Source organism: Anthonomus grandis, chromosome 16, assembly GCF_022605725.1.
Source record: "Anthonomus grandis grandis chromosome 16, icAntGran1.3, whole genome shotgun sequence".
In the NCBI taxonomy this organism is placed as follows: Eukaryota; Metazoa; Arthropoda; class Insecta; order Coleoptera; family Curculionidae; genus Anthonomus; species Anthonomus grandis.
In genome coordinates this window covers 15,839,876-15,862,922 of record NC_065561.1, presented here as the reverse complement: position 1 = coordinate 15,862,922, position 23,047 = coordinate 15,839,876, and the positions used below count along the sequence as shown (strand labels likewise).

General features: G+C 34.0%; 2 protein-coding genes across 2 annotated transcripts in view; one reads left to right on the top strand and one right to left on the bottom strand.

Moving 5' to 3' along the window:
- LOC126745892 (mitochondrial import inner membrane translocase subunit Tim21) overlaps positions 1 to 23,047 on the top strand; it is a 580,089-nt gene that overhangs the window by 550,186 nt on the left and 6,856 nt on the right. The window lies entirely within an intron of this gene.
- Positions 19,433 to 20,856, bottom strand: LOC126745889 (mitochondrial nicotinamide adenine dinucleotide transporter SLC25A51). The gene is made up of 2 exons (XM_050453928.1): positions 20,527 to 20,856; positions 19,433 to 20,468 (listed from the first exon to the last, which is right to left on the bottom strand). The coding sequence occupies exons 1-2, from the start codon at positions 20,659 to 20,661 to the stop codon at positions 19,749 to 19,751; spliced, it is 855 nt and encodes a 284-aa protein (XP_050309885.1). The 5' UTR covers positions 20,662 to 20,856; the 3' UTR covers positions 19,433 to 19,748.

Genomic DNA, 23,047 nt, shown 5'->3' with positions numbered 1-23,047 from the left:
GTCTCCATTTTAACATCGTCATAGAACGTCATCAACTTCCTCGTCTGTATATGCGTTGAGGCTAGACCATAGGCCTGAATAAATTTGATGCTATATCTTTGATTAATTTTCTGTACGTCTAAATGTTCGATATCTTTCACCCATTTTTCATGTATTATAAAGCCTACTCCGCCATCTGAACTTTGTTTATTTCCTTCTATAATAGAACGTATTTCCTGACTTGTAGCACCATCCGACTTTCTTGTAACCCGACTGCTACGTTAGCTGGAAATAAATTTGCTGGGATTAGAAGCCAAAAATGTTCAGTCTGATTTGGAATTCCGATGTAAACCATGTAAACACTACAAAATCAGCAGATAAATGAGCTCGCAAGGATTTACTACTCTAAATCCCAAAGGCCATATTAAATTGGTTGAGCTGTATCTTTATTTCTGCCGCTAGGAGGCCAGTTCAAGTCTGAATATTGGCGCGACTTTTAAATCAACATAAATTCGAGGAAATAAATACAGTATAAATAAATGTTTCTAGTAGCTCTATGTCATTGTGTTTAGTGTGTACGTCTGTAACAATTATGTTATACATGTGTAATAAACCATAGAAGGCTATTTTAAATAAAAATTTTAAAAATATTTGTTTGATACACCCTTCTTGCTTAACTCTATCAGAACCTGTAAACCTGAAAAATGTTAATGTTTAAACCACCCCAGTAAGCAAATAAAGTTAAGCTTTAAAATAAAACTCCATTTAAAAACAATCCTCTTGAAATCGCCTCCACATATATTGCACGTTGGCCCGACACGACCAACGATAATGGATATCAGAATTGTCGGGAATCTGATTTATGGCCTGGAAAACAAATCTTGGGGCTTGGCAAGCAAATTGAATCAGAGCGGGCCGTCATGTACCCCCGCCTCGGCTGCCTGGATAACGGCACCGTTCCAGGAATAATTGTTTAGACATCAACTGTACGTTTTATGACATGTCCCGACGTGAGCTGACGACTTTTTATCGGATTAGTTGGCCGGGCTGTCGTTTCCCTTTTGCTTCTTTTTGTTATGGTTCTACGGCTGACCGCGAGGCGATTTAACAAAACTGTCAAACAGATAGCACGGTAAATTGATTAAGGAGCACAGCGATCTGAAAATGTCACACAAGTTTAAATATGTTCTGGAAATAAATCAAGGTTAGAGTTGCTTGGACGGATAGTGATGAAGTAGAGGGACTGCCTGGAAAGGCTTAAAGTGGTGAGTATTAAAGTCGCCGGTGGAAAGAGATGTATGTGAGGATAAGGAAAATGCACATGTAATAGATTAAAAGAAGCATTAATTTGCAATCTTTAACTAGCTAGAAAACTGCGCACTATCTGGATGCCACATCGGTCTCAAAATTGCCTTTCTGTTTAGCAGAAGCAGCAACCATTATCGCTCTCTTTCTGCATTGCCTGTAATATGCAATGATATGACACCAGAGACTTGTATCAAAAAGTAAGGGAAATAACACGCAAATTCAAAGCAAAGACTTTCACAATTGAAGACAAGGACGGAAAGATAGTATGGAAAGATGAAAAAGTGATCGAACGATGGAGACAATATTGTGAGGAATTATACACCGAAGAAACCAAAATAGCGATCGAACAACAGAAAGAAAACACACAATTTGAAATGGAGCCCAATATTCTTATGTCTGAAATTAAAGAAGCTATAAAAAACCTAAAGCTAAACAAATTCTTAGGAACAGACGAAGTTCGTGATGAGCTCATAAAAGTACTAGGAGACCCGGAAACCAAAATCCTACATGATATATGTAATAAGATCTGGCAAAGTGGTCAATGGCCTAAAGACTGGACAACGTCTGCATTTATACCTATTCACAAAAAGGGATCCACCAAAAAATGCGAAAATTATCGAACGATATCTCTAATCACACATGCCAGCAAAATCCTGCTTAAAATAATAGATAGACGATTGCAAAACTACTTAGAGAGTCAAATCTCTCCAGAACAAGCAGGCTTCGTTAAGGGAAGAGGGACTAGGGACCAAATATTCAACATCCGCCAATTAATCGAGAAAGCCCGGGAGTTCAATACCCCCATGCTCTTATGCTTTATAGATTACAAAAAGGCTTTCGACTGTGTTCGATGGAGTAGTCTCTGGAACGTATTGAAAGAAATGGGAGTCCCTCCGCATTTCATATCTCTAATAACCAACCTATATGAAAATAACAATGCCATAGTCTCGACAATAAAACATCAAACATTTTCAAAGTACATAGAGACGTCCGTCAAGGATGTATCCTATCACCGAGACTCTACTATGCCTACGGTGAATTCATAATGAGACGAGCCCTGGAAAATTTTGAAGGAGGTGTGTCAATCAATGGTAGAAAGATATGTAATCTCAGATACGCGGACGACACTACCCTAATAACAAGAGATGAAGATGAGATGGTTACACTTATTGATCAGGTCGCTAATGTAAGCCGAGCTCTAGGCCTCGAAATAAATCTAGACAAGACCAAGTTAATGGTCATTGACAGGAGTAACACCATACAGTTAAGAAATCTGCAAAATAGAATTGAAGTAGTAGATGAATTCATCTACTTAGGATCCCTAATAAACAGCAAGGGAGGGTGTGAAGCAGAAATAAGAAGGCAGATAGCATTAGCGAGGACAGAAATGTCAAACTTATCCAAGATATGGAAAGACAGATCCATAACCAGAAACACGAAAAGAGACCTGGTAAACACCCTAGTGTTTTCGATATTTTCGTATGGTTCCGAATCCTGGATAATAAAGTCGAGCGACAGGCACCGAATAGATGCTTTTGAAATGTGGTGCTGACGGAGGATGCTTCGCATACCCTGGACTGCACACCGGACCAATGTGTCGATATTAAACGATTTAGGAATCACCGATCGATTGTCCTTCAGCCGCCGACGCCGCATTCTGGGTTACTTCGGACACATCACCAGGAGAGACCAAGACAATCTAGAAAAACTTATCGTGCAGGTCAAAGTAGAAGGTAAAAGATCAAGAGAAAGATCCCCATCACGGTGGATAGACCAAATTAAAGAAATTACAGGGCAAGCCTTGCAGACAAATATAAGAGTAGCAGAAGATCGACAACAGTGGAGACAGTCGACCCATCAGTGTTCATAGACATGACGTCACAACTCTTCAGGAATAAAGATATGACTAAGAAGAAAGTAATATGCAAAATATTTTTAAAAATGATAAATAAAACATTTGCTGCTAATACTACTGTAGCGTTTTCCCCATTTGTTAGGTCTGAATTAAAACAATCGAAAATAGTCAACTAATTTATTTACACACTTACACTACGGAAACACGATCACTCAGGACTACTAGATGTATTTATTTACAGCTATTTAAATCTCGTGCAAATATTTCGTACTTCACTGAATTGACAACTGACTACTATCGGCGATGCGGCTTCTTATATACTCGGCTGTTCCGGCATATTCCCGCTTAATCTTCCAGAAGACGTCCAGCGTACCACTTGTGACATTCCAGAATGACGCAGAATCAGCTTACAATATCGTTACACTTTCTTTATAGATACCGCAAATGGACAGGACACAGTCCTGACGGAAATACCAAAACCGAAATCGACTATTTTATCACCGACAAAAAGCGACTTGTACAAGATCAGAAACAACCAAAGAGACGTACAACTGTGTGTTAATAAAATATTCGATTATTTTATTTTTGTCTCTTCGTGAAAGGTGAACGTAGATAGCGCAGATAGCGGCATAATTCAAACCTTGACTACTAAGCATTAAATTATTTTTTATTTATTTTAATTAAAATCAGCCGTTGAAGACAGAACGGCTGATTTAATTAAAATAAATAAAAAATAATTTATATATTTTTAATTGCTCAGAACGATGGCAAGCTTTAATTAAAACAAGGCAATTTGATAATATTTATATTGGAGAAATAAATAAACTAAATATAATTCTGACACGTTATGTATTATATTTTCCGTATATGGTATATGTATATGTATTTTCTTAATTATTTTTATAATTTATGATATAAGGCGGTAACAGTAGCATGCATATACATAAATGCAGTTACAATTTTATCATACTACCATAATAATAACGCAAAAAATACATCCGTTCTTCTAAACGAAATAGGTATCCAGAATTAAAGAAATTGAGTTGATTTATTGCATTTCTATAATGCAATTTTTTTATCAATAAAGATTAATTAAAATAATAAAACAGAAAGATTACAGCTAAATTAAAAATAGCAGCGGATAATTAGCACAGATATTCCGAATAAATGTTATTCCTCTATGCCTAACACAAGTTAAAATACTAAAATCTGTATTCAACAAAAAAACTAGAACTACTAATTACTGTAACCAAGTCATCTAAATCCCTTGGGTATTAAGATATATGTAAAATTCAAGTACTCGTCCAAAATCTCAGCTAATGATGTAAAACAAAATAAAAATTAATCAGCAAGAACAATTATTCAGCTATATTGAAATTGTTGAGTTCATGTTGAGCTGTACTTAACTATAATTTTAGACATTGGACACAAGCTATCCCCTATTTTTACATTAATTTAGACGAAGATAGAAAAATAGATAGAAAAGTTGAAAAAATTAACCTACCAAAACGTAATAATAATTAAATTCAGCTTTGTTTCCACTATACGGAAGAACAGAAGATCGATCCATTCTACGCATCAAGATGTCAATTAGTTAAAATTTTACCAATTTATGAAACTGGCTGCAAAAATCTTATCACAAATACCGACCTACTAGTATTATCATAATAGTAACTAATTCTTTTAATAGAGGTGCTGAAATACACTTTATTTTCATAAATTTGAGCACAGCATTTGATAAAGTGAGTCACTCAATACTTTCATCAAAGCTGTTAAGTTATATGGTGTCACTGGTAAATTGCTCTCTTGACTGCCCTCAAATCTTGATAAAAGGGAGCACCAGGTTGGCCACGTCTCCATTCTTGACAACATCTAGGGTTCCTCAGGAATCTCATCTGGGACCTCTTTTTAGCACTTTTATTGATACTCGTACCAATTATCTTTGAACTACTTGCTAGTCGTTAATAATATGAAATTCAATACCACTATTAAAAGCTAGCAAGATATAGCTATCTTAATTGATGTTGATACAGTTTTCTCTTGGTGCTTGGATAATGAATGACATTGAATATGGACAAATGTTGAGCAGTTCAATTTACCAGGTCTCTTAGTTCCATGAGACTTAATAGGTTTCTAGGTGTTATTAAGTGTATCTGCGAAGACTTTCGTAATTAAACTTGGAACCCTTTTTTTCGAGAACAAACATCATTAGCAATAAGATTGAGTAATTTTATACATTAATTTTATGAGTATTTTTATGCAAAACAAATTACTCTGATGTGTAGGAAACATACTATCAGGCTAAGTTACCAAAGTACTTATAATAAATGACGTTTATTCCCTCGTCAATTATATTCTTAAAATAACCGAATCAATTAAAAAAATTCCTCATATATATGAATTATTACACAGGGATTTTCCTTTCGATTAGCAAAACCATCAAGTTAAACACGAATAAATCAGCCGCGACTAAGCAGCTTCATCATTCTTTCCGGTACAGGGATTTTTTTTGATTCGTCAAGTATTATAAATCGTAGAGCGTCAGTTTTGACACCGCTCACTGCTGATTCTCGATCCCCTCGCATAACAATGCCATTGTTTTCTCTTAATCTGTGTCGATCAATCAAAAAGGTGCTACGCAGGATAAGCCATTGACGTATAACACGCATTACATAGTACTTGAACAGTTTTTCTGTTGGAATGAGCTTGTTGTGTGGCCTAATCCGTCTTGTTATGCATGATGTGAATAGTTCTTCTGGGTATCGTTTTAGTGACAAGATACACTTAACGAATAAAAAAGTCTGCTTTATGCTTGAATTTCTATGGTGTGGTCTTGAAATGAACGAAACTGGTTAGGCTTATAAAAGGTACAATAAATCAACAACAAAAACTGACTCAAATTTGCCGCCATTTTATTTGTGTAAGTTGTAGTGTTTTTACTTGTTGACAGCTCTCATAACCACGTAATTAGACGTCGTAGAGCAGTATGCATATGAGCTACGTTCAACTGGTAAAAGGGAGGAAATGACGTGGGACAGTTCATGATAATTCGATCAATGAGTCAACATCTTACTGTTTATTTAAATAGGAAATTACCGTGCTAAATAAGAAGACCACTGTTCACCTCAATGTGCTCAGGCATAGTGGTCAAAAACTGAATATTGCCAGACCCACGAATTTTGATAAAAGATTTGTGTTTGCATGCGTACCAGGTTCAATTGACGTAAGAATTGAAGGCAACAAACCATGCGCAGCTCTATGAGGCAGATCTCCAGAAGAAATGTATTCTTCTGATGAGGCATATTTTCAGGTGGTTCTGAAAACGGTCATGTAACATTCGAATATCAAATGCATCCCAAGACTGCTAAGTGAAGTGTTACTGTCGACTAAGTTTTCGACCGTAACATCTCTGTTTGGTTATCAAAATTTGTCCTCAAGATCAGACGATCTAATGCCGATTGCCTTTTTTTTCTAGAACTATTTGAAGGAGAAGGTGTACGGCAAAGACAGCCACAAATAGTTCAATGTCTTATAGAAGAGAAGGATAGGTGTGATATAGCGTGCCATGGATGAAATAGAATCATGGTCAGCCGAGTATATAAGGAGCCGCGTCGCCACTGAGAGTCAGTTGACAATTCAGTCAAAGTTTGGTTCGGAATATTGGCGCCAGATTTACATCGGACATAAATAGTAGCACATAAATACGGTGAAAATAAACATTTCTAGTGGTCGTGTGTAAATTAGTTGACTATTTTCAAATGGTTTAATTCACACTTAACTAATGCTTATAATACCTTCCAGTGTCCAGGGTATTACCTGACTGCCTCACGACAGATGGAATAGTCATAATTACAATATTGTAATAGTCATACGCCAATTGATACATCACGGAATATGACTGCAATTGCGTTTATTCTTTGGTTTACCAGGTTAAAATTAGTAACTCAAAGATGTGTATATTTTCCAAAGTTTCCATTACCTTAGGTAAAGTGAAATAGGTGGACAGTTCGATGGGTCAGTTGAGTCGCCTTATTTATATACTGGTATAATATTGGTAAACATAAAGCAAGAAGGAAAACAGCCTCTAGTACACAAGGAATTAACAGCAGATATTGGTATCCCTGACAGTAGATACTGACATTTTTACTAACATCTTTTTTGTTAGTTTTCTGCAACAGAATTAGTTACTACTTCGAATATTAGTTACTCCATTTTCTATCACCCTCTAGGGCAGAATTTTTTTGAGAAGAGAGTTCTTAGACTTGAAGTTCAGAAATATTCAAACACTGCTAAAAGAAAAAGTAATTTCCGCATTTACTACCTTAATACAGGCAATTATTAAAATGAAGAAGATAATAAATAGATTTCTTCATGAATTTAATTATTTATTGAGTTCAAAGCCCGCATTTGCATTAAGACTTGAATAATATCTTATATTAGATAAATTAAAAATAGAATTAAGACTCGTTTACTCTTTTTAGAAACATCTGACAGGTTCATACGGCAATTCTATAAAACACAAAACGTCTTTCAAGAAACAAACGCCGCCTGTCTCGCAGGCAATTTTCAAATAAATGACGGCACACTGTCAAAAACAAAGGTTAATATGTCTTTAATAGGTAGTATAATTATTTTATAGGTATACATAGTGCCAGATGTTAGTTTGGTTTTTAATAAAACCGGCATAAGCAAGCGGCACGTTATCACAAATGAGATAAGTTTGTCTGGTGCGCACGGTAGCGCGTTTGAAGTGGTTAGACATCAGACTCTTGGAAACCACATCCTCGGTTGTCTGACAAATTTAGTACCATCCAGATGGTAATTTCAGTTTTACAGACTATATTTACGTTTAAAAGAAAAGGGCTAAATGGTGGTAAGTTATTTGTTTATGATAGTTCCTTTGTACATACATTTACTTATATAATAGACGAAGTTTAATAGCGATCTTTTGAGAGCTCGTAAATATTTGTTTGATTTCCTGGCACTATTATTTTAAGTTTCTCTTATTATGCATGAAATATTCTGACCTATGTTTAACGGTTACGAACCAAATTTTAATAAATATAAAAATATATTGTAACGATCTCAGGCATTCGAAAATCATCTCGTATCGCCTAGATCCAATGATAAATCCTGGTAAGGATGGAGCGAGCGGCGGTCACACCTAGCGACATCTCGTGATACACAGAGAAAGTTGACGAATGTTCTGGAACAACAATTATTATATAAGGAGCTCTCGCCACTAGATGGCCAGTTTCTGAATATTGGCGCGACTTTTAAATCTAAATAAATACAGTGTCAATAAAGGCTTCTATTCTAGTATATTATATATCTAATATGCTGGTAATTAGTTGACTATTTTTGTGTATGGAGGGCTTTAATTCACCGGCCTTCTTTTTCTTGCAGAGTTGGGCTGTAAAAAATATTACCAGCAATTTGTTTCGGATATTTATTAACTGGATTTTTAGAGCAAAGATAGTGGATCATTGCTGAGATATGGTACCTCGTCTCGCTTAATTAAATACCCTGCGCTGGTATCTCAAGTAATTAGCCATAACTATTAAAAGTGAAAACAAGCAAGTACTCTGCAAAATCTTGAACATTTAAATTACGAATTAAGCGATGAATTAACCTAGATTAAGAGCTAAATGGGTCTAAAACAGTATAAAGTGTTATTGCCTTACCTTATCGAAATATATTTGTAGTGTAAATAGATATAATAGAGAAATATTTCAAATTTTTAAATGGATTTTTAATAAACATAAAAAATACAAAGAAATATAGATACCATCCATGATAGCGAAAAGTCGATACTGCTATGATATATCCGTGAGAAATTATGGCCGGTTTTTTATATGTATCTGCAGTTGATATAAGTTTGTCAAAGTTGACACGACATTATTTTGAAGCAGTGTTAAATAATTATTACATGATGTTAATAATATGACCTATGATATGATCTCCACGAATTCCTGTTCAAATATAGACCTTTTCAGGGTGTTGGGTATGTTGTTCTCTCATTCAGTAAGGATTTTCTTTAGACCAATAGCTGAAATTTTGTCGATTAGCATGACGTGTAAAGGTGCACTATCAGAAAACAAAACATGCTCTGATTGGCTCATTGTTACCATCATTTGTTCACAAAAATTCGTTCTCCTATTAAAATCGTCTTCCATGAATTCCTGAGTTGGTATCAATTTATAGAGATGCGTTTTTTTGCTTTCAATGTTCGAATAATCGATGAATGGTTAACTTGGCGCTGATTTTTGACCAGAAGTATGTGGATTTTCCTATAATCACTTATTGAATTCGAAGCTGCTTATTTAATATACCTTACATATCCAAGCTCACGAAACTGCTTTTCTATTTTACTAATCGTCCCTTGGGATATAGGAGGAAAATTGGAAAAATTTTTATGGAATAAGTGAGCAACTTGCGTGCTCTTGCATGCATTAGCAAAGGATTTTAAACCAAAGTCAAGAATTTGGTTTAAGGTCCTTTTTTATTTAACATAGAATTTATTCCATTTAGATGATACACACACACTATATACTTAGAATACTTAGAATATTCTTGCATATATTTTTTAACATATTCCACACTGCAACGTATTAATTAACTCTTGCAACTGCTCTATATTTGAAAATCTCTCTAGTGAGGTCCTAAAGCAATAACTTCGATACAATAAATTTATATAAATTATATATTTATATATTGTTCGAAGTGACTCGGTTGGTATAAAGTACATACCAGCGGAAACATTACTTAACATAAGTGCAATAAATTAAAAATTGTTCAGCTACCTCTGGCTAATTACCGCTCAAAGAAAATTAGTTCCGAAACGTTAAGTGGCGCGCCGTAACGACTGCTTTCGAAAAAGAAAAAAAAAGGGGGCGGCAGCCGCTGTCGGTCTTATACTTTTTATGGCGCCCCTTCCTTTATAGCTCTCCGATGGCCGCCCTTTACATTAATTTGATTTTGGGGTAAGAACGTCTTTAATAAAATAACTTGGGTATTTTTTTGAACTTCGGTTCGGTTTTTTGTATCAGGAAAGCTTTGGTAAGAGTCTTACCGTAAGAGTAGCCATTATTATATATAGATTTACAAAAAAACGACATTGCCTGTACTTCTTATTCTAAAATTTAATTTACAAGTTTCATTCTAATTCCACTTACAAATAAGCCACATTCATGATGTGGTTTATTTGTGGTATATAAAATATAAATAAAAATACGTCGACCCAGGACGTCTCTTGGACGTTCTGGATTCAAGAGATGGAGTCCAATCCAATAGGTAGGATTGTCAGATTTAGGATATTCATAGGATGTCTCTTGGATATTTATATCCCTTAATATATATCATCTGTATATAATCTAAAAAAAAATATATGGAGAGGTCGTGTCGCCGATTCTCTCTGTTTTGCAATGCACATTAGGGATGGGACGTTCAGTTCATTCGGCTGTTGTAACTGATATATTGTGTATCCTCCATTTTCTTTTTATACTATAAAAAATTTGATTCCTAGCGGCAACTAATTTTTTGTAATAAATAATTGAATTTGTTTTACGAGTTTTGATTTCGTCGTTATATCGGTGTTTTATAGTCGCGTAAGCAAGCTTGATTTTAAATTGGAGGCTTTGGACTGGACTCCCTCAACTTTAGCTTTATTCTAAGGTGCCATAGTAGTGCTGCAAGAAGCTTAGTACTTGAATTAAATTTAAATTGCCTAAAGAATTGCCCTTTTTATTAGGAGTCCCTAATACCACCGAAAAATGGTAGGAACATACCAGAAACATTCGATTGCGACAACAGAAACATGCCAGCAAAACCATAATTTTCTTACAAATGTTCCAGAAATGTTTCTGTCACCTTTTTCAACGTCTGTATGACATCTTATGTGGGATGTTTCTACGACATTTTAGAATGTCATATGTATGTCTTTAGTGCATGATATATTTGCTTTGGAAATATACCGCAAATGTTTCATTCAAAACATTTATCGCAATATTTTTGATTTAGTTCTCATTAAAATAAAAATCAATATTGATTTGAAAGCATTAAATGTATTTCGTACATACTTTGATATTATATTAGATTTAACAAAAATTACACCTATCTTACATAAGTATATTGTTTTTACCTTAGAACTAGAGGTATAAAAATGTGTTACCTACTAGCAGAAGCAATATAGACGAATTTTAAGCCCTTACAACTACTACAATTAATTTGATTCGCAAACGCGGAAATTAAACGACAGGAAATTACATCGTTGAAATTTGAAATATTAAATCATAGATTAATACTTCTATATTTCTTCTTGTTTGTACCACATTGTCGCATCACACTAACAACTAAAAACAACCCAAAAGCCCCCATTAAATTGATGAAAACGACAAAAAACGCCACTTGCGACCGTTTATAGCGTGACTGCAACTAGTGCTGCCAACATATATCTGGTGTCTTTTAGTTTCTAACCAATAATTAAAAAACAACTATGTCATTTCTATGGCGGTTAATTTAAATACATAATTTAGAAAAACTTGGCAAAATATAGAGATTTAAACGAAATGTTGCGTTGAAGTACCGTATACGATAAATGTCCGAAGCCTTTGGTTATAAATGGTATGTTTATGTCCTGTGTTATCTGGGGTAATACTTAACCCAAAAATTACCCAAGTTGCACGAAAAAAAATTGAGATTAATGTCGGGGTTGTGCCACGTCCCTGAGCGGCTAAAACGTCAAAATTAAAAATCGTCACTATATAAAATTCCAATAAAAGTGATTTTTTGTAAAATAAAATATACCCATTATTTGTGTAGCTTTCCTACTATCCCTTTTATGCTCTATAAATATCCGAAATACGTAAATATTGTTGTCCCATATACATATACTTAATGTTGACTGTGTTGTACGAAAACATACAATTATCATCATTTTTTAATTAAAAATAAATTTCGATGTCGTTTTTTGAATTTGATTTTCCAGCTGTAAAATTATCGAACTAGATGAGTAAATTCTCTACAATTAACATTTCGGGAGTGAAACTGTACAGCTAATGATGGGAACAAAGATTGTTCTTCAAATTTTTTTTTCAATGTTGGAATCACTCAACTGCAATTAACTTGGTTTAATATTACGTTTGGTTTTTTAAATTTGAACTACAGGGTGCCGAGAAATAAAATTTAATTTCAATTGACTTATAGCTCTTACGTATTCACTACACCCGAAGAATCTTCCACCTTATTTAGTCACCTTGTATTGCAGGATTCACGCCGAACAAATTGCACTTACATTCTAGAGCTTTATTAATTTTTAAAAAAATGTGTAGGCTGTCATCCGACATTTTCAGAATACCAAAACTTTTATGAATGGGGATTTGCCAGCAGTGGTAGCAAAAACTGTCGGGCTTCAGACAAAATATGAACAGGTTTTTACCATAAACGCGTTCCTTAACCAGCGGGAAATGGTTTAATTTATCCTTAACGTTTCTTTTTAGACGAATGGTGTTTGGGTTTATGTTGTTTTATAATCCTTTCGGTTTCAAAGATGGGTCGTATTACGACGCCCAGAGATGTTAAGAAAGTGCTGGATGATACGCAGGTAAGTCGTAGTGATATGCAAGGTAAGTCGCTTAGCCGTAACAGCGTTCTGCGAGTTTGTTCGATTTTTTTGTATCAAATTCGAAATTCTTGTCTCAGAGGGTCGATTTTGTGCGCCAACAAATGCAAAACAAACTACGTTAGCATTAAACCAATAAATTAATAATTCTTCAATATCAACATATACTAATTTAGGTATTTTTTTCGTCTTTTATTTTTTAGACACATTGATTAGTATATTCTAACTGATGGATTAAACGAAGAGGACCGATTGAGTGGCCACCAAGATCAGCGGATATAACCCCATTAGATTTTTTGCTTATGGGACTATTTATAGTCCAAAGTTTATGTGAATAGACCAAATAATGTTGAAGATTTAAAGGAAAGAATTCGACAAAAAATTAGATTAATAAATCCGCGAGTGAATTTTGTATGTTTCATTAGTCTATTACGTCAAATTTGATAAACCGCTGAGTTTAGGCATATGGTATGCTATACAAAAAGTTTTCAGAATATATCGTAGAATTGTAAAATGTCATGATATACAGAGTGTTCCATTTAAAAAAATTAATGCTGACGCCATAGTTTCTATGAGGTATCCTTTTATTGCAAAAAAGGCACAAGTGACAATGCTAATCGACGTATCCAAAAAATAAAAGAAGAAAAAAACGCGTGAGTTTTAAATGAATTAATTCCTCTCATCGTGAATGAACTGTATATGCTTCAGCTGAAAGACACAAGAAGTGAAATGGTGAAATAGTGATATCTGAAAAAAGTTGTTTCATTGAAAAATACATACTTATATATCATCTTAATTTATTTAAGAGACTTAACAATAGTTCAACTTTCTGCACAATAAATTGAGTAAAAAAAAGTTCCGATCTACTTTTTAATATTTGTCTACCCCTTTAGTCGATATTGTAAAATTGATATACGGATACAAAAATGCCATTTAACAGTTTTTTTTTCTCGACCGTATCGATCTTATCGCGGCTTGATAATTAAATTATTTTTCTGCGCAATAAAATTCTAAATCTCTAAATCTTCTGCCTGCCCGTTTTGGCGCCCCAACCGGCTCACAGGCTCACGACCCTTGTTCGATAACAAAACCTTTTGTTTAGCAAATAATCCCAATTAGAAGCGGGAGATAAAGTAAGCTGTACAATTCTAATCGGAGGGGTGTGACGCGTGTGCTCCCGATTTATATGAGATTTATCCGCGATTTATCTCAGGAATAAATTACTTCGCTTTAAATTTACCCCTCTTGATTTTTTTTTCATTTTTAAACATTTTAGTTTCTTTATATTTTGAGAGTCTATTATATTAAGCAGTAACAGCAGTTAACCATAAACACTATAAATCTAAGAATAAAATTCAAGTTGAAATTAAAAGTATACAAAATCCCACTGAACTGATTTAATCCAAATGTTTGTGACGAACTTAGAGATATATTAATGATTACACTAAAAAACTATACCTTTCTTTTATTTACAACCTGCGACTACCTACTACTACTACTATTCAGACTTTCTTTATAAGTTAGCGAACATAATGATACATTTTATAGCTTTATTCTTCTTCTTATAGTAACTTCTTTCTGCATTTTCTTGTCCCTATAATATTCCTCGTCAATATTACTAATAGATTGAATACTTGCCAGCTAATATTTCTTTAACACCACTTTTCACGTTTGTAACACCACATATCTTGTAGTTATTAATGCCTCTTTTTCTGACGATTGGCGAGTTACTATAAGATGCGGGTCTTTTGAGGAAGCATAAGCAATTTCAACGGCTGATCTCGAGAAGTTTGGGAAATTTCCGGAAATGGAGATCCGAACCAAACGCTAGGAAAACACAGAAGTAACCTGCATTCACATGAATAAACAAACTCGCAAATAGGGAACTCAGTGTCTAGTTTTAACTCTCAAACATAACAAAAACCCAAAGTACCTATAGGTGTGACACTCGATAGAACACTTTCGTTCAAGGAACACTTATAACGAACAGCGGAGAAACTGAAAACAAGAAACAATATAATAAATACAAATTGTTCCTATCTTCAGAATCAATACAGTATGTAAATTTGTTGAATGTTGATTGCTAATGATTTAATTAGTATGTGTTAAATTAAGTAAAAATTAATCAGTATGTTTATACCAGTATGTGTTGAGTCTGTGATTCTTGGAGAGACAGATCTTATGGGCATTCAATTCAATTCAATTCAAAGTTTTATTGACCAACAGGAAACAAATCATTAAGATATTTATTTAAATACTAACAGATAATACAATAAGTTCAGTAGTCTAACAAATAGCAAGATCAAACTCACTAACTGGTGCAATAAAAAACTAATAGTAGGTAGTACATTAAATGGTTAAATAACTAATAATCTAATTCTCTCTGAAAAGAACAGATTTCAAATTATTCAAAGTCTCGCCAAACTATGAACATACTGAACCAGTTGCATGCGCTCTATATATGGGTTCTTTCTTGGCCAAATTGGTGCCATAAGTGCTAAGATGCAGGGAACAGCAAAATTCAAAGCTCATAAGGAACCTTAAGCATCCATTTGATTGTTGCATATTTTAAATAAAAACACTAAACTATCACAAACAGCAGATTGCTGAAGAGGCAGTGCATTAAACTGCTGACTGAATCCCCCCTCAGGGTATACACTATCTATTCTAAAACTGTCATATTTGTAAAATTTTCAGCCAGTTAAAAAGGACTGCATAATTAGGAAAGTGTTTTGACTGTGACGAGAGGTGCATGGCAATATTTCGAGACCTCAGCAAAGCGTTCGACACTGTGACACATGATATTCTGCTAAAAAAACTGGAAAATATTGGGATTCGAAGGATCCCTTAAAACCTGTTTGAAAGTTAGTTTACATTAACCAAAGAACACAAAGCACCAAAATAAATGCATGTGTCAGTTTGTCTAGGTTGGTAGAATATGATGTGCCACAGGGAACTATCCTTCGACCGGTATTGTTCTCTATATATGTTAATGAGTTGTTGCAGTTGTTAAATGTCGGCCATCCATACCTAAAACCATCCTAAAACCTCTTTTGATTGCCCAAAAATATGTTCCGAAGGTAATATTTAACAAACCAAAACTGTATTCCTCGGATATTTTATTTGGAGAAGCTACATTGTTGCAAGTAAATCAACTTTACTTGAAAGCAGTGATTAGGCTTCTGTGTAAGAATCCGCACTACTTGCATTTCATATCTCACAATCAGAACAACAGATAAGCTTTAATAAGAATGTAACTATCCCAAAGATTACATAAACTAAATGTCAAAAAACTTTAACATATACCTCAGCAAAAATCTATAATCCCGTAAAACTCAGAAATAAACCCTATAACAAAATAAACATAGAATCCACGACTGGCTGATAACGTCACTTGGTTAGTATGATACACATAGTACTGTTCCTTCTTCTTCAGACAGGAAATGCACACACAGTATTTTTAAAATACGATTGTGCATTGGGTATTTCTAGCAGTTAAGTAGTTGTTATTTTATAATGTTATAATGTATGAATGTATTATCTGCTGAATATATTATATTATTATTATAATAAAGATGTATACAGTAGGCGTTATTTTACTAGGGTGTTAAACAAAATTGTTCTGCTTGAAGTATTAGAGAATAATTCTGCTCTTTATCAACACAGACCCCTAGGCCACAAGCACAGTCACAATTTGGAAGTGTGGTATAAATAACTACGTAACTAGTCAAACTTATCTTTGAGGAGGCAAATTAACATCTCCTTATATTTCTAAAGGTTAAGTGGGAGTCAGTTAACTTCACACCTGCTATCACGTCACCACCATCAAGTTCTGCTTTCAGCTGCCTGTAATCTTGACAATTTTTAGACCAAAAACCTTCATGTCATCGCCAAACAGTAGAAACCTATTGCCAATACTAGTGGAAATGTCATTGATAAAAATCTAAAAGAAAAATGAAGATAAAACAAGATTGCTTCCCTGGAGGGCTCCACTTGATGTAGATAATATAGATAATCTGAAGCCATTGAGGCCCACAAACTCCAAATAAATAGGAAATCAAAAACTCTACTAGATAAACATCTTTCATAAACGTGAAAGTCGATTTTATATATCTAGTGTTTTGGAAACAACTCCATAGTCCAACCTGTCAGAATCTGTGTAGATTACAAGTTGATATTTGCAATTTCCCAGACGGCACCCAATATTAGTAGAATATACTACCTTTATCTCATAAGACGAAATATATTGCAATATGCCTGGAATATCCCACAAATATGCCAAGTATTTTATATGCAAAAGCAATATTCATGACATATTACATTTAACAGATATTCAGAGAATATTTAATTCCCATATCTGTCAGATATTCCAGCAGACTAAGTTTTAAGATAAATAAAACTTTTCTTTCATATTAAAGAAAGTATCTATTTAATTTTAGTAAAGGGATAGGTTTATTGGGATACCGTAAGACGGGAAGCAAAAAAAGTAAAGGTGGTAGGTACCTGCCGATAAGTGTTGCTGCTGAGGAAAAAAACTTCATTCATTTAAAAAATAAAGAAAGCTTGTTAAACCCTTAAGAACTCTATTCCATATTTTTAGGTTTGTGTTTTTAAGGTTTAAGGGTGTGTCACCCCCTAAATGCATTCCACCCAAAATTTCAAATGCCAGTACCCTCTTTATTATAATAATGCCTTTAATTAAAGGTCACATTAAGTAGTAAGTAGGACAACTTTTCTAGTGTAGATTTATACTATACTCAAAGATTCCTTTAATTTAAGTTATGACAAAAGGGGATGGTGCTTAGGGATGACACCCCTTGACAAAAATGTAGTGGTTCTAGTTTTTCCAACCTCATATGACAATTATTCCATACCTAGGGGTACAATCGAGTGGCGCCGGCCACTCGATTGTACATTCTCCCGATCTCACCTCACTTGATTTTTTTCTGTGGGGACATTTGAAATGTCAAATTTATATGAGCAAACCAGGAAACCTAGACGAACTCAAAGAACGTATTATATAGGCAAGAAATCCGACAAATATCCCCAGAAGTGTTAGAAAATGTCAGAAACGAATTTTATTATCGTCTTGGGCTTTGCCAACAAGTAAATGGTGCTCATTTTGAGCATCTTATACATTAAACGCAACTTTTAATAATTTAATGGTTTTTATTATTTTTTTTTCGTAGTTCTCCTTTAGATAATCACAAAAGTAAATAGGGCAATTCAATCAGGAAAAAGGGCTCTTTTCAATGAGAGTTTAAGAAAAGTGGCTTTTCATTTGAAAAAAAATGTTTGGGTTAATTTGGACTCCCCCCTGTAGGTGAAAAAATACAAAAACTATCTTGAAATGTGAAAAAAAATAAACAAAAATCGACGGGTCTCAGGAATTTTGCGAGATAAAATTTGATTAGTTTTAACTGAATTTATTCCAGTTAAAGTCACCACACTGTATATTATAAAAGAGATAAAAAACGATACTGTTGGCGTATATTTTATGGCGACCATGGATATCCCCTGAATATGCCTCATCATTATGCCAAGTAAGATGAGATATTCCTGGAAGATATATGACAATTATAGGTATTATGGGCATATGCCGTTTTGCAGACATAATGTTAAATTAGTGACTTTTGCTCTATACTGAAAAAAAACATGCTGTTTAGGTAAAATTTGATGAAACGGATTGCTATAAATGCAATCTCAAAGGTCTTGAAAAATTGAACAAAATGGAGATTGAGCGATAGTTCACCATATTTCTTTCTCCTGACTTAAAGCTAGGGCAAATGTTTGCTTGTTTCCAGCCGTTGGGAAACGTGTTCAGTGAAAGCAGAAGTTCAATCATGTAGAAAAAACCTGTCAAAGCCTGCGGTCTCCTTATTTCTTAGTTTTTATAAAGATAATAATACATCCACATGATTTTATCAATATGAATATTTTGAGAAACAGATTGTACATGACTGAAATCAGCAGATGGAGTGGAGCTGTTACACTACCAAAGAAATACAAGAGCATTAACTATTTTCCAGATAGTAGACAAAGAATTGTTATTGTAAAATATTAGGGATTCTAGGCATGTTTCTTTCTTGTTGTGTATAAATTTCTTGGGAACATGATATATAGAGTTTTCAGTATTTGTTATAAAAACCTTATACGATGCATCAAGATAGGACTTTTTGGATGCTCGCAATGCTTTAAAAGCCTTATAGTCAACTAATTATTTAGTTATTTTCCAATTACTATGCAACCTGTACTTTTCCTTTAAGAACTGCCACAATGTAGGCATAGCTATAACACCACATCTTGAGTAAAGAGTTATAGATGTTTTGTATGTCATAAGCAATATATTATTTCTTATTTTAGCTTGAAATTTAAACTTAAACTAGTATAGAGAAACCATTAATGTCCCTATCAATTAGTAAAAGCGAACTGTGTTAAGATTACAGAGATAGATTTTAAGATGCAAATTAATGTTTTATAATCTATGCATCTTCATTATTATTATACCACTTAACATAAGTGCTGGTTATTTGTTTAGTATTTTATCTTTATTTTTGTGTTATCAGATTTATATTTTTTCTTCACTTTCATAACTATAATATGTTAAAAATAATAAAGCATTTTAAGGCCTGATATTATGGGTATCTTAAATAAACCAAAATTTTAAGATCACATATTAAAACAGTTTATTGAATTTCAATCAAAAATTACAATAATTTAACATGAAATTAAGTTAAAAAGAAATATTCAAATCACAGCAAAAATTGGCAATAACCTAACTACAATTGAAAATCAAGTCAATGTTTTTTACGTATTATTAACAGAACAAGTATTACACCACTTCACTGCAACTGTAAAATACCTCAACAAGTTTAGTCAGAAGTAACTGAAAATTTTAATTTCCAAGTGAAAATATTTGCTCTTATAAATAATGTAACAAAAATATATCTTTAACAGAAAAAATTACACATATCCACACAATTGCCTTTAATACACCAGTTCTTTTAGATGTTCATATGCTGCATTCATTACTCCCCAGCTGACAAATGCTTTAGTGCAGTTCATTTGGACACCATGATAAAGATACCTGATTTTCCCACCCCTTTGTCTATACACTTGAACTAATACTTCTAAAGGACTATAAAATTTTCCCCCAATTTTATTTTGGGTGGCAATTTTTACAACATTTAATGGATAAAATATTGTCGATAGAAACACACCTATTAAAGCACCTCCTAAAAATTCTGCACTTGTTTTAAGTAAGTCATTATTTATAACATTAATTCTGTCCTGCAGTTCTTCTCTTAGCATAAAAAAGCATGCATTTGAAGGTCCATTTCTCAGTAATATTGGAACTAAACCACGATAATATTCTTGATATCCATAGGATCTTAGCACTTTAAATGCATGTACTGTATTTCTAAACTGGTCATGATAATGTGAATTAGCTAGTAAAGTTTGAACTCTTTCAAAAGGTACTAAAATACTTTCTGTAGTGCCTGATACCATTCCTCCTATAACTTTTGCAACATAAGGATCCCAATTTAATTGAACTAAAGGTTGGCGGACTTCTTCATACACCCCAAACATTATGGAAAGCGATATGGATTTCTGGCATAGTGGGGGCAGAATTCCACGATAAAGGTAGTAGACACCCTCTCGTTTCATTTGACCAAAGGCATTTTGTAACTGGATTCCATGCAGCATCTACAAATAAAGCCGACTAGTTTTGCTCCTTGTTTGTTAAAGATTAAATATATTTTACCTGCCTGAAAATTAGCTTACTAAGAGGATAGGTAACCGATACATTTATAACGGCAGCACCCCATCCACAAAAGAATTCTCGCCAGTTAAAAGCGCAAGTATCTATGTATCTTCCCAGTGTAGTAGTGGTGCTCATTCTAAATCTTAAATGATTGCAAGGTTATGTAATTATGATATTCTCCCTACTTTTCTCATTTATCCTAATTTTATACTAGCTAGTTCTTGTTAAATAATTGCTATGCGTATCTCCTTCTACAACTAAATTCTTGGATTTTTTTCAAAAATATCAGGAAAAACATTTTTTAACCTAAAAAACTTTTTGATTTTCAAATGATCAGCTGACACTGACAAGTAAAGTGCGACATACGCGCTGATGCCGGCCATAGGGTATTCGAAGCACTTAAGCATTATCTCCATACGCCGATGCGTTTAGGAAAGTATCGCAACCGTAACGGAATCATGTAAAATTTTTAGTACAATACATATGAGGAGCAATCAGACAAAAAGCGATAAATCCATTTAAAACAATTTTGAGATATTCGCGAAAAACCGATGGTAATAAATCCGAACTGTTTTTTTGGTACCGTAAACCGGGGTAACTTTGGTACAGTTTTTCATGTTTTTATTAAATTATACCATATTTTACGAAATTAACACCCTTATACTTGTTAATTATAAAACTTCAAAGCATTTACCAACTATAACTTACAAAAAACAACTTCTGTTTATTGTTTAGGCTGAGATATTGGACTTAGAAAGTGTTTTAAAGTTACCCGGATTTTGGGGTAACTTTGGTACACAAATATTTTCTTTGATTATTTTGCCTGCTAAAAGCTACGTCCTAAAGATAGACGTTGCATTGAATTTACAATTTATTAAAAAAAAGGAAATACGTAGTTTATTAGATATTTGATGTATGCAAAAGATGTAAAAGCAAAAAAAAAACAATAAAATTTTAAAAATGAGGCCTATTTTATAATTTATTGTTTCAAAACATTGATTATACAAGATAAGTAAATATATAAGCTAAGGTTTTACTAAAAAAAAAAACTTTAACATTTTTATAGAAGATCCTTTATCTCAGGAACATCAAAAACTTCTCGATTTCCTCTGCGTATCGGTTTATCTATGGACTTTAGTATCTCGTCATTATGAAAATAGATTTCATCTTTACGACTTGGCCATTTCCACTGCTTTCCATATGATTCCATTACGTTTATGATGGCCCCATTTTTAAGAACCTTTGTAATTTGCCCAGGGTAGTATTTGCCATCAAAAATAACCAACACGTAATTCCCGACCATTCTATTAATTTCAGAACAGGCAGTTTCTTTGCCCCTTTCTTCCTCTGCCTTAGAATCCTCTGAGAGTTCAGAACAAAAAGGGCTGTCATTGCTTTCTGCGTATAGTACGGTCACAACGCTCTCATCAGTACTTGAATCCACCGAATTAATCTTTTGCCTTTTTAGCTTTTGTTTCTGCTTGTTTGCTTGCGTGATCAATGGCAAATTATCGGAGTCTGAACTATCAGAAGCTATTTCTGGAATATTAATACTATTGGGAGCTTTGGAGGTGGAAGGTTGAGGCTGAGAATAGTTAATAGGTACGGGAGAGACCGGGTTTTGTATGTCGGAGACTGTTATTCCTTTCCCAGGAGGTACTTGGAGTTTCTTCTTTCTTCGAATCCGTGATGTCGTTGCTTGCTCACGCTTTTCAATGAGATGTTCAAGAAAACTTTGTCCGTTTTAATTAAAGGATCGTCTGCAACAACATTACCGCACAACCTACTTAACACAACTTTCCTATTTAAAGGGTAAATGCCGCATTTTTTAAATCCTGCTTTAAGACTCTCAACACCGCGTTCTTCTAATTTTGACATAAGTGTCTTTAATAGTCCAGGAAAAGTGTCCTTCGGTATTCCATTAAAGCGGCTTCCTTCTGCGGTATTTTTCCAGGCATTAAGAATTTGCAGCCAGTTACTTTTCATTGGGCGAAAATAGGCAACATCCAAAGGCTGAAGGAGATGAGTGCTATTAGGAGGCAATGCAATGAACCTAATATTATTCAATTCGCACAATCTGATGACTTCCTGATTAAGGTGAGAGCTAAGGTTGTCCCCAATCAATATTTTACGACCCTCCTGTCGTTTTAATAAGGGTAGCATTAAGTTTACAAACCAATCTTCAAATATTTGGAAATCAAACCACCCACTGCTAGTACTATTGTAACGAGTATTTAAGGGGCCACCTTCTGTTCAAGTTGACCAAAGCCTTTGGCCCTTGTAGTTGACATACACGGGAGCAACCTGTCCAGCAGCATTTCCACAAATCATAAGGGAAGTACAGGCTTTTGAAGAATTTCGAATTCTTTCCGGGTATTTGGTCCCTTTCCTGGTAATAACTTTTGATCGGCCTGGATCGTCAACGAGATTTGTCTCGTCATAATTGTAAATATTAGCTGGGGGTACTCCTTCCAGCTCAGTTTGTAGATTATCAAAATATTCATTGATAATTGCGTCACTA

Bases quoted from the DNA above. Each gene is read 5' to 3' on its own strand.
- LOC126745889 (XM_050453928.1), bottom strand. From the start codon at position 20,661: ATGAGCACCACTACTACACTGGGAAGATACATAGATACTTGCGCTTTT. The intron at 20,469-20,526 runs GTAAAATATATT...CTTTATTTGTAG, and splicing joins GTAAGCTAATTTTCAGGCAG to ATGCTGCATGGAATCCAGTT.